We start from the raw sequence: 16,987 nt of genomic DNA on the forward strand, positions 1-16,987 counted from the left end.
ATGCTGCCGGCAGGCTTCGTTGCTGGTGAGCCATATAATACGCTCTCGCATTAAAAATGTACCGGGCCCCCCCGACGTGCCTTTGGTCACAGCCAATTCTTTATTGTTATGGGACAATCGAATCCGTACGATGCAACCGACCATAGCTAGAAAAGAAAAGGCAAATAAGGAACGTACTAATTTGATGACACGCGCGTGTCACGAGAAGGTAGGGGGCTAGATCGCTGCGGACACGCACTGTCAGCAGAAGTCGGCGAGAGACTTGCTGTGAGGAGGGCCCGCCCGCCCACTTCGTGAACGCAGTCGCCGTGTAAAAAAGTATTGTATGATTGGGCAACGATTGTGTGTTAGGCTACACGCAAGATAAATCTAATAAACAATTTCATATTAAATGCAGGGGAAAAAAAAAAAATTTGTTCCGACGCCGGGAATCGAACCCGGGCCTTCTGGGTGAAAGCCAGATATCCTAGCCACTAGACCACGCCGGATTGAAAGCTGATGTCGTGGAAAAGCTTTATGAACCTACTCATAACATTGATCGTTTCTTAGTATGGTTTTTTGGTATCTTTCAAGTGTTCTAAAATCGAAATTTCGTAGCGGGGAGCGCGTAATATGATTTTGCTGTCTTGCATCGAGACGTTGATAACAAAGTGTATCAGGCGCGTCTCCGTTGGGCTGGGACGCTACTTAGCAGCAGGCATAGCTGGGACGCTAGGCTGGGTGCACGGCTGGTTTTTGGGTATCGCGTTTGCGCGGCAGTTTTCTTCCCATCTTTGCCGTTTCACTGGATCAGGGATGCCATACCAGCATCAGTTTTCATCGGGGCATCACTGCGCTGTTTACGGCTGCACTTATAACCAGAAGAAAAGAAATGTCGCAAGGAAAGAGCTCTGCGAAACCCATTCTGTTTTGCAAGAGGAGTGCGGCTGTAATATCTACTCGCTCCACAGGTTTCCCGCGGACCGCGAATTGCGGCAACGTTGGCTAATGGCAGTTAATCGAAAGGGTTTCGTTCCTACCGAATGTTCTCGCGTGTGCTCGCAGCATTTTGTTGGTGGCAGGAGGACAGAGCAGAATCCGGTTCCGATGCTTCGACTCGGGTACGAAAAAAAGGTAAGGCGTTAAGCGGTAACGTAGTAGCGCCCACATTTACTACATGTCAGCCGTTAATTCGATGCAGGTGTTGAAGGGTCCACGCCGCATCCTGAGGCCCGAAGTTGAGTTGCCGAAGAGAAAGGTTTGTCTAAGCATGATATCGATGTCCACGTTAGTAATGATGTTTCGTGCTTTCAAAGAATTGGTGAAAAAATAGCGCCAAATCTTGCAAACCACAAGAAAGAACGAAGTCGGGAGACAGGCGTCTGTGTCTCGTCTTCGTTTCTTGTGGTTTTCGTGGTTTGGCGCTGTTTTTTCACCACTTGAAGTATGCACCAACTAGCCCAAAAAGAAGTGTTAATGCAGTATCTTTTAAAGAACTAGACCATAAAACGAGTTAGAACCATCCAGCTCCTTTCAGCTGGACGGCGATGCCTGCCCTGCAAAATGAGGCAGAAAATGGAGTGATTGTTCCCCAGCAAACCAAAAACCTCTCAGAGACGTCTAGCTAGACGTCTCTGAGAGGTTTTTGGTTTGCTGGATCCCTGCAAGATGCCACCGAACAGGTGGAACAAAAATTGCTAGCGGTCTCCCTTGACATTCAAGTGAAACCGTCAATCAAGACCATCCTCGATGTTTGCAGGACAATTCCCGCACTCGTGCACGGTTGTACCAGAGTCGTTTGGCTCTACTTTCAATCGTATTGCACATGTAACAATGTTGAACGAAACAGCAGGCAACGCTGGATCCAGCTTCTAGTGATTTATGTAATTTTGCTGTTGATTGGTGTTTTTCTTAATTATATTTTATGCGTGCCTGTGAGCGCAAAAGCCAGTTTCCATGCCGCGATGAATGCTGTGCTCTGTGGTGGTGACAGCTGCTGTAGTTAGGGCACCTGCACCCTTTTATCGTCGCATATGAAAAACTGCGTAATGTTGTGATCTGAGCAGAATGTTTGCCGCCAGGTAAAGCGACCAGGTAAGTCAACATCATTAACTGGCACCCTATGTTCAGCTGTCGCAATTCTTAACATCGCGCCTTATGTTGTGTGCTACCGTAGACCACCTATGTTCCTTAGTGGAAAGGAGAGTGCACGAGGAACACTGAATGTTGTCGTTTAAATGTTTGTTTACCATTCTGAGCAAGTTTTTTTTTTTTTTTACAGGATGAAGGCACAGCTGTTACTGCTGGTGGAAGTGTGAAAGTGCATCATGTAAACACAGTAAGTAATATTTAGTGTTCGCGCTAGTCATCACTCTCAATGGCAGTTCTAGCAGTGACGAAAACACACTCATTAGGAAGCCGCACTTCAGTACAGGACACTGTTCCCCAATACAACGCTGACCAATTTGCAGATTAACGTGCAGAAAACCAAAGTAATGTTCAACAGCCTAGCAAGGGAACAGCAGTTCGCAGTTGGTAGCCAGGTGCTGGAAGTAGTAAGAGAATATGTCTACTTAGGGCAGGTAGTGACCGCAGATCCAGATCATGAGAGGGAAATAACTGGAAGAATAAGAATGGGGTGGAGCGCATACGGCAGGTTCTCTCAGATCATGAATGGCAGTTTACCAATATCCCTGAGGAGAAAAGTATACAACAGCTGTATCTTACCGGTACTCGCCTATGGAGCAGAAACGTGGAGGCTAACAAAGAGGGTTCAGCTTAAGTTAAGGACAACGCAGCGAGCTATGGAAAGAAAAATGATAGATGTAACGTTAAGAGATCGGAAGCGGGCGGAGTGGGTGAGAGAACAAACGCGCGTTAATGATATCCTAGTTGAAATCAAGAGGAAGAAGTGGGCTTGGGTAGGGCATGTAATGCGAAGGAAAGATAACCGCTGGTCCTTAAGGGTAACGGATTGGATTCCAAGAGAAGGCAAACGTAGCAGGGGGCGGCAGAAAATTAGGTGGGCGGATGAGATTCAAGAAATTTGCGGGAATATGGTGGCCGCGGCTGGCGAAGGACAGGGTTAATTGGAGAGACATGGGAGAGGCCTTTGCCATGCAGTAGGCGTAGTCAGGCTGATGATGATGATGATGATGAAAGCAGTGGCATACAGATGTGCCACATCTGTGACAAGTCTTCTGTTCCAGATGTGAGAAACAGTGTCCCTTGTCTAGCCCTACACATGCAGCATGCTTCGAGCTGATCGAACCGTGCTGGTGCAGTGAGTGATAATTTCTGCGATACGGTCCTTGTTTGTGCTTGTTGCAAGGCTGAGTTAGGCTAACACTACATATTTGCCGAATTGTTGCCGGGACTGAAGTATCGTGTGACTGTTACACTGGTTCCTAAGCCCATAACTATGGCAAGTTTGCTCTATTTCAGATACAAGCGAGACAGCCCACTCCTAGCCATGAATCTAATGCATCCTCTGAAAGGGATCATAGTTATGCAGTAGGTGTAATAAATACTGTGCATAGCCCTTTTGCCATGATTGTATTATGTGTAAGGAATGTAAACATATTTGCCTGGCACTGCCTGGCAGTGATGCTGACAGAGCTGTGATAACAGCTGTAAGATGTAGCGTCTCTACACTCACAGCTATTCCTATCTCCTTGACAGTGAGCCCTGTCTGTGCAATGAATTGGGCTCAAGCAACTGGCTCCATCTGTTTCCCATACCTTGTGACATGATTGTCAGAAAGAGGAGGTGAAATCATTCTTGCAACCGCAGTTTGCACTTTATTGTTGGCATGCTTTATTGTTGCCGGCCAAACATATGCGGCCAGCAGGGGTTAAATCCCCACTCTTCTTGGTACATACCCATGCACTTTTGTGCGAATTAATTGTGTGAAATAATCCGGAGCCCTACACTATGCATCTCTCAGGGAGCATTGGTGCAGCTTGGCCATGGGGGCTTTGGGACGCCTGGTTCTCGTTTGCTTGGCAAACAGATGGAAGTGACTCGGTACCGGGGAAGCTGAGTGTAATGTGTTAGCTTCACTTTTCGGTAGGCAGTTATGTGTGTGACCAGGCTTAACCTCGCCGACTTTAGCTTAGAACCAGCGAGACCAGGCTTAACCTTGCTGACTTTAGCTTAGAACCAGCGAGACTGTTGCTGACCTCGGAAGCCGTGCCAATGATTCATCCTGTCGTGACTGTGCCCATGCGACTCGTTGGTCTCAGTAACGCTTCAACAGGGCTGAAACACCCAAGACTAGAGGGTGCCCACACAGACACACTTAGTGAGATCTGTACTCCCCCTACTGCTGCTTTATGAGTGCTAATTGTTTTGTGCAGGCACCTTCTAACGATAGAGTCACAATTGCTGACAAGTGTGGGAGTTTCAACCAGGCCATCAAGTTACGAGCCCGAGGTATGTATTGCACCCAGTTTTTGTCCAAACCGAAAAACCATTGTTAGGTAGGTTTTAAGGTGCAACTGAAATTGAAGATAATGGTTCTGTGGAAGGGGCAACATTGACACATGTGCACAACTGATATCCTCGTCGGAGCCCGCATACATTATAATTAGGGTTGTTCGTTTTCGGGTAAAACCCGATTTTACCCGATTTTTGCACCCCGAACGTGTTCCTAAAATGTTGGGTAAAACCCGATTTTTCCCGATTTCTGAAACAATTGTGCCCACGGTATAACTGTGCCTCCACAATCTCAGACAAAGAAGAAAACCAGTTGACATTGTGGAAACTGGGAGCCGTACTTGATCCGTTCCAGAAGCGCCTGCTGAGTGAGTCGTTTGATGTCTACCGATCCCTCTTTATTTCCGTGATGGACGATGTAGGCTCGCTTCGTGAGGAGTTTAACAACTACTTGCTGGAAGCAAACCCCACAAATGAAGGTGTTGAAGTGATGGACTATTGTAACGACGCAACTGTGCGTTACCAAAGGCTAGCAAATGCAGCGTTGTCATTGTTGTGCCTGACTAATGGCAGCTGTGACGTTGAGCGAGCATTCTCTCAGCTAAGGTACCTGCAGAGACCAGACAGGTCTCGGATGAAAACCGAGATGATGTGCATGCAGATGCTTATGTATGTTAATAAGGACGTGCAGAACGTCGATAACCAGCCCTCGTGAATAAACTGTTTCTTTTCTCAAAACTGACCGTTGCCTCTCACTGCGAGTAATAATTAATTACCAAAGAAAGGCCATATTTTGCAATACTTTCTTGAAAGCAGTCCAATATATTGCCGTAATTGTTACCCACCGGATAGAGCAAATCGAATAAATTATTAGTTTGCAAATTTAACCCGATAAAACCCGAATTTCGGAGTTTTTTCACAAAAAACTCGATTTCTCCCCTATTATCAAGCCGAAAAATAATGCCCGATTTTTACCCCCCGAATTTTAAAGAATATAAAACCCGAAAACGAATAACCCTAATTATAATGCACATTTGTCTTTTACGCAATTCTTGAAAAATGCATCACTCCCCCAGTGCAAGTGCCATTGGAAGTCAAAAGAGTACTCAGTAACTTCCATGTGGCCAGCTTTTCAACAAGTGGGAAACAATAGGGGCGCTCTGAGCAGCCTCCCAAGTTGGTTGATTCGTCCGAACCAGATTTCTGTTCCCAGCGCCCAAACAACTCCCAAGGCTGTCGTGCTTTTTCACGCGATTTCTTGTCACTTTGATTTAAATACAGGTTCTGTCATGCATGCATTCAGCTAATTATGCGCCATAAAACATTGTCGCATGTTTATGTGCGCCCAGAGGCCCATAGCAGAGAGCATGGAGAAAACTCTTAAGAGAAGAAATATTTGACGTACGTACGGCTGCCAAATTTTGTGTGTACATTCATTGGACCGCTGAGGCTTGATATCTTTTTGGATTAACACACTCAGGCCGCACATTTGCTTGGATCTCACGAGGATATACTATATTTGTTAAAATTGCTTCAACTAAGTTTACCCAATGCTGTACTTAAAATGATGCTCTGGACATTAGTATAAATAGGATACCCCGTGGCATTCTCCTACGACTGCTGTATAATTTATAATTGAATTTCTTTTTGGTGCTGTTTCAGTTTCAACAACCAATCGCTGTGACCTGTAAGAAATGTTTGTCACTTGAGGCAGGAAAAAAACTGCTATATATTCACTGATACGTAGTTTTAACCCGCTAGAATACTTAAGGTGGTAGGCCACATGAAAAAAAAAAGATCTTTAAATCAACAGTTGTGATCGTAAATATTATTTTATCTGATAGAGCACATTTTGTATACCTTATCACATTTGAAACGTAAACAATGGTGCAATTGATTTTTTAGAGCTTTTTGTTGGGAAAAATTTCGATACAGTGGCTAGTCATGCAAGCAGGGTAAGTAAACCTTGAATGTCGAAATAAAGTAAGGTGTGGTAATTATGTAGCTGTATGCGTGCCCTGCGCAATGAACTAAAAGATAAATGTGTTGCAAGTAATGTTAAAGATGCAGCCTTAAAAAACTGAAGAAAATGAACAAAAATGACCAAGTTTCATTGTGTCTGTTCAGTGAGCTGTAATGTCACAACTTTGGCATCAATTTTATTTATCTTAGTTGATTGCATGAACCTGTATGTTAGGAATAGGCAGAAAAAATTTCGAATAAAAATATTAATTCACAAAAGAGTAGAAAATTGTTATTTTGAGAAAAAAAAAATGAGATTTGAATGTGACCTCTCACCTTAAGCAAGCATGTTCTAATAGCTGCAATTGCAGCAAACAATGTAGCAGCAATCATCTTTTGTTCATACCTTTCATAACTTAAACACTTCTTGTATGTCATAACTAGAGGGCGGATTTTTAGGCACTAAAAAGCACGTTTTAGGCGCCATAAATGGGCAGCTAAAATTGCATTTTAGGCACCTAACGGAGAAAAATAGGCACTATAAACTTTATCAAACGTGCACACAGTTCAGAACTTCAGCGCACAATATCTGCCGTAAAATAAAACAAACACAGCAGGAATAATTTGGGACCTTAAGCAAGGTGCGAACGTTAGAAGCCGTTTTTTTTTAAGGCTGTCACGCAACTTTTCGTACAATACACATGCTTCAGCAGAGCAAAAGGGACGGTTACCAACCCTTTTAAAACACTTTGGTATACCTCGAAACAAACAATTCCCTTGTCGTGTACAGAATTAGAAACAATGAACACCTTAACAGGAGGCCATGTATTTAGAAATTGATAGAAACATTGTCAATGCAAAGCATCTGACAAATGAGTTCAGTCTTCGAAAACACAGGAATTGAACTTATTTATTGCAGGCATACACGATGCTTTAACATTAAAAGATATGTTGTCATTTCTGTAAACAGTGTTTTATAGTTTGTGGCTTCACGTGTCTGGAGCCACGCGACTATCAAATGGTGTTTGCCATTAGAACGGTCTGGAAACCATAAATACGAGGTGCTAGAAAATGTTACACACAGTGCTGCTTGATGCGGAATATGCCGAAAAGAATCATAGTTCTGCAGGGGCCTACGTACATCCACAAGGATCCATGGTAAAATAAACATCATGCACCTAGAAATCACTGTTAAAGCTATGCAAGCAGTAGCAGACAAGCACGAATGCGCTTTCGTATGCACGCACGACTGCCAGCTGTGTAGTGTGGCCTGCTCCAACAAGATTACTGCCAAATGCCATTTGATGAAGATGGCATGCGGCTGGGGCACAAGGAACGAAAATAAGGCAGGTTACCCAGATGGAAATTTTAATCAGTTAAACTGTTTCCAGCAGGTTTATGGAACATTTTACAGTTGGTTTCAATTGGAACCAACTGGGAATTATTTCGACGAACCTATAACTTACTCCGTATACTTTCCGAAATGTGGTGCCATCTGGTCAACTACCACTTTAACAGCCAAAGTCATCAACAAGGTATTGTGTATGCAGCCGGCGTAGGTGCAGTGTTCATCACAGCCAACTGACGAGGTCATCTAATGTTGCCACGTGTGTGTTCTACTCAAAACCGAAATGTATTCGAAAGCAAACAGAATCTGAAAGCAAAACCACAGCGTATTTCAGGCCCCTTTTCTGTAAAATAGGGCATTTTTAGGCACCGACGTCGTATATAGGCATTTATAGGCATTGACACCCAAAATAGGCATTTATAGGCACTATAAAAAGAGTATTAAACATATTGTCAACACCTAATTCGTGCTCATATGTAAAAATGGTGCGCCTACGAACCGTTGAAGAAAATAGGCATTTGCCTAAGATCCGGTCTCTAGTCATAACCATCATTTTAGCTGAAAGCAATCATTTGAATCTGAAACTGAAAGATCATTGACAAGAAATTCAATGATTAATTACTTAGTTGTCTTAAGTGAATACCACCTGCTGATTCGTGTATTCCAATGTCTTATGCATCGTTACAGAGAAGAAAACATGGAACTAAAATTAGGTGCCTATAGTTCTTTCAGGCCTGTTAGTAAATAGACCTTGATGAGCCTGCACCTTGTTTTATTTTTGACAAAATATTTCGTTTTCTAAAATTTTAAGCCTTGTCTTTATGTTGAGAAGTTAATTGTGTCTGCACCTCATCTGCAGTAGTAGTGGCGCTTACTCCTTTAAATGATTCCAGCCATTGTCACTTATTTGCTGATCGATTTTTTTGTTGTTCTTGGTGTTTCTATTTTTGCAGGTTCCCCACACTCTGTTTCAGGCACTTACTCTCAAGCTGTATTTTATGGACGGAATGCACAAACACAAACACAGTGCACAAGCCACATTAAACACAAGTTCACGCAGGCAGCAATAAACCACACAATGAGGACCTTCGGCACGCAAACATAATGCATGAGGGAATGAACTGGTGCGTACACTAATGCGTTTCATAAGGCTGGAATATCTTTTGCTTGGGACGTTTGATATCAAAAGCATGGCTTCCAGTCCTTGACAAAAGTAAAGCTGCTCCTTCACTGATTACTCATTGTGAAAGTAAACAATCAGTAATAGCCACAGAAGCAGGTGCCAAGCTTCAAGAACCAAGTTTGCTAAACTCGAGTTCAAATCGTTATGGAAGAAACAAACAGGTTTCGTGCTTCAACTTTGTTGCTTTCCATGTTAAGGCATACTATGTGAAGTAACATAGTGTGCAAGCCTTTGTCAGTTAAAAAGGGTTACGTTAACCTAGCTTGTAAAAACTGACTTTCTGCTTCGACTGAGCTCTGACATACATGGTCTGTTCTTAAAGTAGTAGGACTGATTTTTTTAAACAAAATTTATTCAATAGAATAGTACAAACGATCACAATTTTTCAAGGTAGCACCCTTCCGCACCTACACGCTGCTGCCAATGAGTTGCACAGTTTTCGTACGCCTCCAGGAACGCCTGGACCGGAATGCTGTTTAGCTCCCTCGTCACGGCCTGTTGAACCACCTGTACCGATCCGTGATGTTTCCCCTCGAGCGTCGATTTTATTCTCGGGAATAGAAAAAAGTCTGGCGGGGCCAAGTCGAGGCTGTGGGGGGGCTGAGGCAGCGTTGCCGCCTTGTACTGGGCAAAAAATCGGGGTCCTCATTCACACGATGAAGAAGATCCTACCGGTTGGCCTTTTCCTCCTCTGACAACACTCCCGGCACCAACTTCGCGCACGCTTTCCTCATGGATAAGTTTTCTGTCACAATCTCAAAAACTTGGGTTTGAGGAATGCTCAAGTCATCAGCAATCATTCTGATACTCATTCTACGATCACTGTTAAGTAAATGTTTCACTCGCTACACATTTTCGTTGGTCTTGCTGGTCGAAGGGCGTCTGGAGCGGTCGTCTTCCTCCACTCTTTCCTTACCTTCTCGGAAAAGCTTGTGCCACTCAAAAAACACCTGATCTACCCATGGAAGCGTCACCGTAGGCCTCCTTAATCATGTTTTGAGTCTCTTTGCCCGTTATACCAAGATTTACTCAAAATTTGATCGCGTATCGCTGATCCAGTAAAGGCTCGACGATTCTGCGTGACGAGACGTTTCCACAGGGGTTCACAGTACAAGCGACCTCCTCTCTTCAACGGCCGAGAGCCGACTGCCGATTTTCCCCAGCATTCCCAATATCCCCCTTCAACGATCCTGCACGCGCAGACCACCTCTCGTCCGCCCGTTCGCCCAGGAAAAAACCAGTCCTACTACTTTCAGAACGGACCCTGTATATGCTAAAGAATCTGCTCTGCGCTTTGGGAAGCAGCATATGTATGGAGAAAAATGGGAGAAATTGCTGTAGTAAGCACAAAGCTTTGTGGGTTTTTGCATTAGTGCCGCTAACACAATAGTGTGTTAGTGAGAAAAGATAAAAAACATATGGCAGCAAATTAGGATAGTGACTACAACATGATGACAGTTATAAGCAGTGGCATGATGTCATAAGTGACAATCATCGCAGAAAAATATGGCAGACCGGAGACAGAAAGACGATCACAACTTCTGTCTTAGGTCTGCTGCTTTTCTCTGCACTGTTTGCCAGTCATGTCGTATTGCCATCGAGCCACGATGTTGATATTATGTGAAGGCATCGTGACAGTCTCTTACTTTATGTTATTCACCATTCACTAGCTGTAAGTGTAGGTGGCAAAGAGTGGTATGATGAATTATTTAAAGCACACCTGTGCACATCTTCTGTAGTTCTGCCATTCCTAAGGTTCTGCACATTGTGAACAGCAAAAAAAAAACAACTAATAATAGCAGCAAATTTCAGTGTTCCTACTCCTTAAATATTTTTCACTTGAATATGACATTGCAGGAGGATGTAGAACTGGGCTAGTTGTAGTATTTTCATTATTAGGTGTTAGTGCAAACACACTCTATTTTTCTTTGTCCCTGTCTGCGCAAAGTATATGCATAGATTATATTGGGACTAGAAAAAGAAACCAGAGAAATGTGTCCCAGCCCGCACACATAGGATATGCGGTGGAGAATTGCTGTCATGGGTGCGTACTTCTGGTACAAAATGTAGATGTACTTGTCCGCGGTACTAATTATAATATGCACACTGTTATGTGCATTTGCAATTGCAATATGGAATTGTTATGCAATGTAATGTAATATGTAATATGCAATTGTTAGTCCTCATCATGAGGGTGGGTCCCACAGGGTGTCATTGATTTAATGACATGTTGCGATAGAAGATGTTTCAAGTCTTTTTTTTGCTCTCAATATGTAGATTTATTTACACATAAATACCAGCAGTAAGGACATGTAGGTGCAACGAACAAAGCACTAACTCATGAGGGATTTGTATTTTGTGTTTTGATTCAGAATCTTGTGGGAGACTACGAAGTTTACGGAGCAATGCATATGAAGTAAGCAGCGCTTTGTCTAGCTGACAGTCATGCAGGTTTTAATGCAAGATGCTTTTGCATCACTTTGTTGAAGAACTGAATTGTTTCCAGGCAGCCGGAGGCCTTCCAGCAGCTAAAACACTTAGAATAATTCACACTGAACACCAAAAAACTCAGAAGAATTCACAGTTAATACGATTGGCTGGTATTGAAAGTAAAACTGAGTGTGCAAACATTCAGTTCTTCTGTAAGAAGATACTTTGAGAAACTGAAGCTGGACCCTGTCAATGGCTGCGTATGAAAAGCACAGTGTATTGCTGACTGGTAAGTTGCTGCATAAACTTTATTCTTGTTTACTTAGTAATGCTATTTTCCAGCTTCTTTGACACCCTGGACTCATGAAAAGCTCTCTGCATTGCATTTCAGAACTCCGCACCAAGCTGCAACAATTAACATAAGGAATCCACGCTGGCCTCTTCAGCCAAATTAATATTACATCTGCTTGCATCCCTCCGTGAATATGTCTGTGAACAATCTGGCCTTCTATTTACAAAGCATCGCCGAGCTATTGGAAAGGAGGCTCAAATCTGTGTGAAGGTAGGGATAAAAAACTGTGCATCAGGTGTCTTTAGGCATGATTCAGCACATTGGCAGTAGAAACGTATGCAAACCGCCCTTTATCGGCTTCAAAACTTGGTGTTCAACCTTGCCCATTAAAGCAAGAGAGGCATGCAAATACTAATGTAATGCTATTAGTAAGCACAGTGATGCAAGGTAACATTTGGTCTCAGTCGTGTTCTGTGCTGAAGAAATAGTTTTCTTGCATTGTGTTGGTTTTAGGTAAACATGATCATGGGTAACCGACCACCTGGAGAACAATATTAGAAATCTGTGCTTAAAAACTGAACTTTCCTTTACATCTTCTTAAAGGTGCACTGAAGAGGAATCTGAACTTGTCTTTTTGCCGCGGGAACTCGATCTACACGTTCCGAGCTTTCTTGGAAACTGCGATTTACTGCCCTGTGTGGCCGATTTCCCCAATTAAATCGAATTAACGTCCGGCTCCCGCCTTTTTTTTTTTTTAATTCTGCCTCGTACGGTGGGCGGAGTCGACCAACGCGTGGAGCGCCTTTCACCCAGTCCCGTGGCAGCTTGCCGCTCTGCCATCGGCGGAGTAATACGTAGTAGTCCGTAGTAGCAAATAGTCCGTGCGTATTTTTATTTCTTCGGGCTTATTTTGCGGCTATATTATCTGCGAATGAAACTATTTATTCACGGAAACCTAAAAAACAAAATAAAGCGAAAGCAAAGCCTCCACGGGACTGGGTGAAAGGCGCTCCACGCGTTGGTCGACTCCGCCCACCGTACGAGGCAGAATTAAAAAAAAAAAGGCGGGAGCCGGACGTTAATTCTTGGGAAATGGGACGTTAATTGGGGAAATCGGCCACACAGGGCAATAAGTCACTGTTTATAAAAATGCTAGGAACGTGTAGATCGAGTTCCCGCGGCAAAAAGACAAGTTCAGATTCCTCTTCAGTGCACCTTTAAGCTATATGGCAAAGACTCACTAAGCTGATATAGTAACAGTGGTCGCCCCTTTGACTACTCCCTGTTGCAGATATCCTTATAGTCTAATATGCACTTAATTTGCCCACTGCACAGCAAAGCAGTTGATTTGCGACCATACACCAGATTATGTCATTTCTTTTGAATTAATTATTGCTAAACCTTAGTGTTCTCTGAATTAGTTTTTTTTTTGTGCCCATGTTAACGACGTAAGCATATTAAACCTGCATCCTCTTGAGTAATGTGCCTATTGGGAGATCATATGAATAATTATCTACTGTTGGTTTCTACAGCTGCACCTGTACATATCATCAGAGCCCAGACTGCCTAGAAGCGTGCTTCAACTGTATGTGCCATCAAGGAAGTTGGAACAGCAACGCATTTCAACGGTGTAAAAGTGCCTTGCATTTCCGACATGCCTGCCACAGTCTTCACAATTATGCTGATGTATGGCCGGTGATCACTGGAAATGTGGCTCTAGACCTTGAATACACTCCAACACTGTGACATCTCAGCATACACAAGATGATGAAATCAATAAATCACCAAAGGCAGTTTTTATTGTCACAGTTGTGGAGCATTATTCTGTTGTCTGCATCTACAACCTAATTTCTGTTGTAATGTTCTGTAGTACATTTGCAGCTTCACTATGAGATTGGTAGACAAAAGCGCGCATTCCAGACGTTGGTGAGTGGCGACACCACGGGGTTAACCCGAGCATCCGCAGGGACATCCCCGCAGGGGGATGATGGTGAACAATGCGTCACCACGGACCCGAGCATCCGCGCTTAGCCGTGCGTGGCATCGCCGTGTCCGGGGAAAAGGGGATCCTGGTGGTTGAGCTGATGCCGAGCGTTTGGACCCTTAAGGCCCCTCGGCGGAGGCAACACACCACTTTGGCCCCAGCTTCCTGTAGACGGCACCTCCGGCCTGACCCGACCGGGGGAAATCGGCAGTCGCCTTTTCCTGTTCTCCTCTCCATCTTTCACTTTCCTATCTCCTTTCTTACAACTCTCCTGTATCCTCCTCCCTTCTTGGTTTTTTCCTCTTTTTCCTGGCGGCGAGGGTTAACCGTGTGTGACCAACTACCCTGTGTTGAGTCATATTAGGTTATAGTTAAGGTGTACAGCTGGCGTGGGCAGGACTTTCTTTCAAGTTCCTGTCGCGTCCCCTTGTTGGACTCCATGGTGGGTGGCTGGCACCATGACCGAAAAACATCAATTTTTTATGGCTCCCCCCCTTTCCAAACCTGATCGCTCTCTTAAAAGAGTGCGGAACGAAGCAGAGAACTTTTTTTCCAAAAAGAAACCAACATTTGCCAAATTCCATGTCATCCACAGTGAAGTTCAAGATAAACAGGCCAGAATTCTATCCCCCTTCATGGTATCGAAGTGCTTAACAGAAGCTTTGGGCCCCGGCTACAAAGTATCCAAAATGACCAGTGGCGATTTATTGCTGGAACTCCGAGAAAATGTCCAAACCACCAAACTCTGTAACATAGTGTCTATTGGGGACACACCTGTCTCCATCACTGCACACCGATCCCTCAACACTGTCCGTGGCGTCATCTCAGAAAATGATTTTCTACACCTTACCGAGAAAGAAATGCTGGAAGGGCTTTCCGAGCAAAATGTCATTGATGTATATCGAATCAAGATCCGCAAGGACAACAAAGAAATAGATACCAAACACCTAGTCCTGACTTTTAACACATGCACATTGCCTGAAACCATCGACGTTGGATACCTCAAAGTAAATGTAAAACACTACATCCCTAACCCCCGAAGGTGCTTTAATTGTCAACGGTTTGGCCACGGATCGCAGAGTTGCCGCGGCCACAAAACTTGCGCGAAATGCGCGTCGAAGGAACACCATTCTGAGGAATGCGACGCAGCTCTACGCTGCGCTAATTGTGAAGGAGAACATGCTGCGTACTCCAGGGCGTGTCCGTCCTGGAAGAAGGAAAAGGAAATCATCACCATTAAGACCAAGGAAAACATTTCATTCAAAGAAGCCAGAAGGCGTTTTGCACTGACATACATTCTCTTTCACAGCCAAACCAAACTATGCTGACGTGGCGCGCAGGGGCGGTGCACCACGCAGCACTCCGGCATCTGCCGCGGCCACTCCCACCGCGCCTGTGGTAGTGCCATCAACGCCCCAGGCAGAGACAGCCAAGGCTGCTCTGCCAACTCCAAGCCAGGGAGTGCCGGCCCATGGGCCAGCATCCCGCAGGACTTCCCCCCGTCGGGGGAGGCCTGACACCAACACATCCGCGGCTTCGCGGTCCTCCAGCACCTCTGGTGAGGTGATGGATACCACTACCACTCCGCCCGCTTTACGGCGGCGGACCGGCTCTCAGGAGCGAAGAAAAGATAAAACCCCGGTAACGGGCCCAGAACAGTAAATTCCTTCAGTTCCATTCACACCCAAAAAAACAAATATGATATTTGCGATTCAATGGAACTGTAGAGGAATGTTAAGGAACTACAGTGATATAACACATATTCTAGGGTCCGTGATGCCTCTAGCTCTATGTCTCCAGGAGACCAATCTTGGTCCACAACATTCAAATATCTTAAAGCATTATACAACTTTTAGGCGTGATCGCGAACATGCAAGTAGACTCTCGGGAGGCGTCGCAATCATCATCCAAAGCGGCGTCCCGGCTCAAGAAATCAAACTGAAAACAAAACTTGAGGCGGTTGCGGTTAGCGTCATCAGCTACAAAACCATAACAATATGTTCTGTATATCTTCCCCCACACATCACATTAACATGCCAAGATCTAGAAGGCCTGATCGATGAACTGCCGGAGCCATTTCTGGTAGTTGGCGATTTTAACGCTCACTCTCCGTTTTGGGGAAGCGAACGCTGCGACTCTAGAGGCCAAACAATCGAAGATTTTATACTTTCGAATAATGTCTGTCTTTTAAATACGGGAAAAGCCACATATTGCTGCCCAAGCTCAGCAAAAATGAGCTCTCTCGATTTAGCCTTCGCATCACCATTACTTTTTAACGATTTTAAATGGGATGTTTTAAATGACCCCATGGGCAGCGATCACTTACCTACTGTCATCAGGCTCTCATCATCCACTCCAATCATCCCCACAAGGCCACGGCGCTGGAAAATTCAGCTTGCCGACTGGTCACTCTTTACAAAAAGTGCCACTCTGGAAATGGAATTTTGTGACGACCTTAGCACAGATGAAATTAATCAGAAGTTTACTGAATGCATAATATCGGCCGCAACACTCGCTATACCACAAACAACAGGACTTGCACAAAAGAAACACAAAGTGTGGTGGACAAAAGAATGCACATTAGCAAAAAAACAACAAAACAAAGCCTGGAGCGCTCTGCGTCGATATCCCACTGCAGAGAACTTACTTACCTTTAAGAAGGCAAAAGCCAGAGCGCGGTATGTCCGAAGAAATGCAGAAAAAACCTCTTGGCAGAAATATGTCTCCTCAATAAACAGCTCAACAACATCAAAGAAAATGTGGGAAAAAGTGCGTAAATTTACTGGTGACCATACCCCTTTCACACTTCCTCTCTTGACAGCACCCGGGACACAAACATCTTTAGAAGAACAGGCCAACATACTGGGCGAGCATTTTGCTGAGATCTCAAGCTCATCCAACTACACAAGCACATTTCAAAAACACAAAGCAATAGCTGAAAAACAAAAATTTCCATCTGGAGCAGGTGTTCATGAGGATTACAACCAGCCTCTTACACTACAAGAAATAAATAAGGTATTATCTTCTGGAAAAAAGACAGCACCAGGACCAGACAACGTGCATTACGCTATGCTTGCACATCTCTCCGAGGCTGCTTAGAGGCACTGTTAAAATTCTTTAATAAAATCTGGATAACTGGAAATATACCTGACGAGTGGAAAAAAGCAGTCATAATACCCTTTCTCAAACCCGGAAAACCACCAACAAGTCCTAGCAGTTACAGACCAATAGCCCTCACCAGCTGCATTGCTAAATCTTTCGAAAGTGTAATAAACATTAGACTGACCTTCGTACTTGAATCTCGGCAACTACTAGATAAACACCAATGTGGGTTTAAGAAAACATGCTCCACCACAGATCACCTTGTCCGCC

General features: G+C 44.2%; 1 protein-coding gene and 1 non-coding gene across 17 annotated transcripts; one reads left to right on the forward strand and one right to left on the reverse strand.

Moving 5' to 3' along the window:
• Positions 1 to 416: 416 nt before the first annotated feature.
• TRNAE-UUC (transfer RNA glutamic acid (anticodon UUC)) lies at positions 417 to 488 on the reverse strand. The gene has a single exon. It is a non-coding gene; the product is annotated as a tRNA-Glu (tRNA).
• A 2-nt stretch (positions 489 to 490) lies between these two features.
• LOC149332505 (uncharacterized) lies at positions 491 to 13,439 on the forward strand. Of its 16 annotated transcripts, none has more exons than XR_016285228.1 (9): positions 491 to 1,113; positions 1,181 to 1,237; positions 2,261 to 2,317; positions 3,424 to 3,492; positions 4,338 to 4,413; positions 11,282 to 11,325; positions 11,416 to 11,628; positions 11,711 to 11,901; positions 13,164 to 13,439. XR_016285228.1 is itself a non-coding variant. In XM_089558104.1 (7 exons), exons 1-7 carry the CDS (start codon positions 613 to 615, stop codon positions 13,263 to 13,265), a joined length of 906 nt encoding a protein of 301 aa, XP_089414230.1. In that variant the 5' UTR covers positions 494 to 612; the 3' UTR covers positions 13,266 to 13,439. The 16 variants fall into 16 exon arrangements, 8 of the variants coding, with proteins under 8 accessions (XP_089414230.1, XP_089414232.1, XP_089414229.1 ...); XR_016285226.1 differs by having other exon boundaries at positions 493 to 1,113; positions 11,731 to 11,901; XR_016285227.1 differs by lacking the exon at positions 11,711 to 11,901 and having other exon boundaries at positions 492 to 1,113.
• The last annotated feature ends 3,548 nt before the right edge of the window (positions 13,440 to 16,987 follow it).

The sequence above is a fragment of the Amblyomma mixtum genome, chromosome 8, assembly GCF_055824585.1.
Source record: "Amblyomma mixtum isolate Tamu chromosome 8, ASM5582458v1, whole genome shotgun sequence".
In the NCBI taxonomy this organism is placed as follows: Eukaryota; Metazoa; Arthropoda; class Arachnida; order Ixodida; family Ixodidae; genus Amblyomma; species Amblyomma mixtum.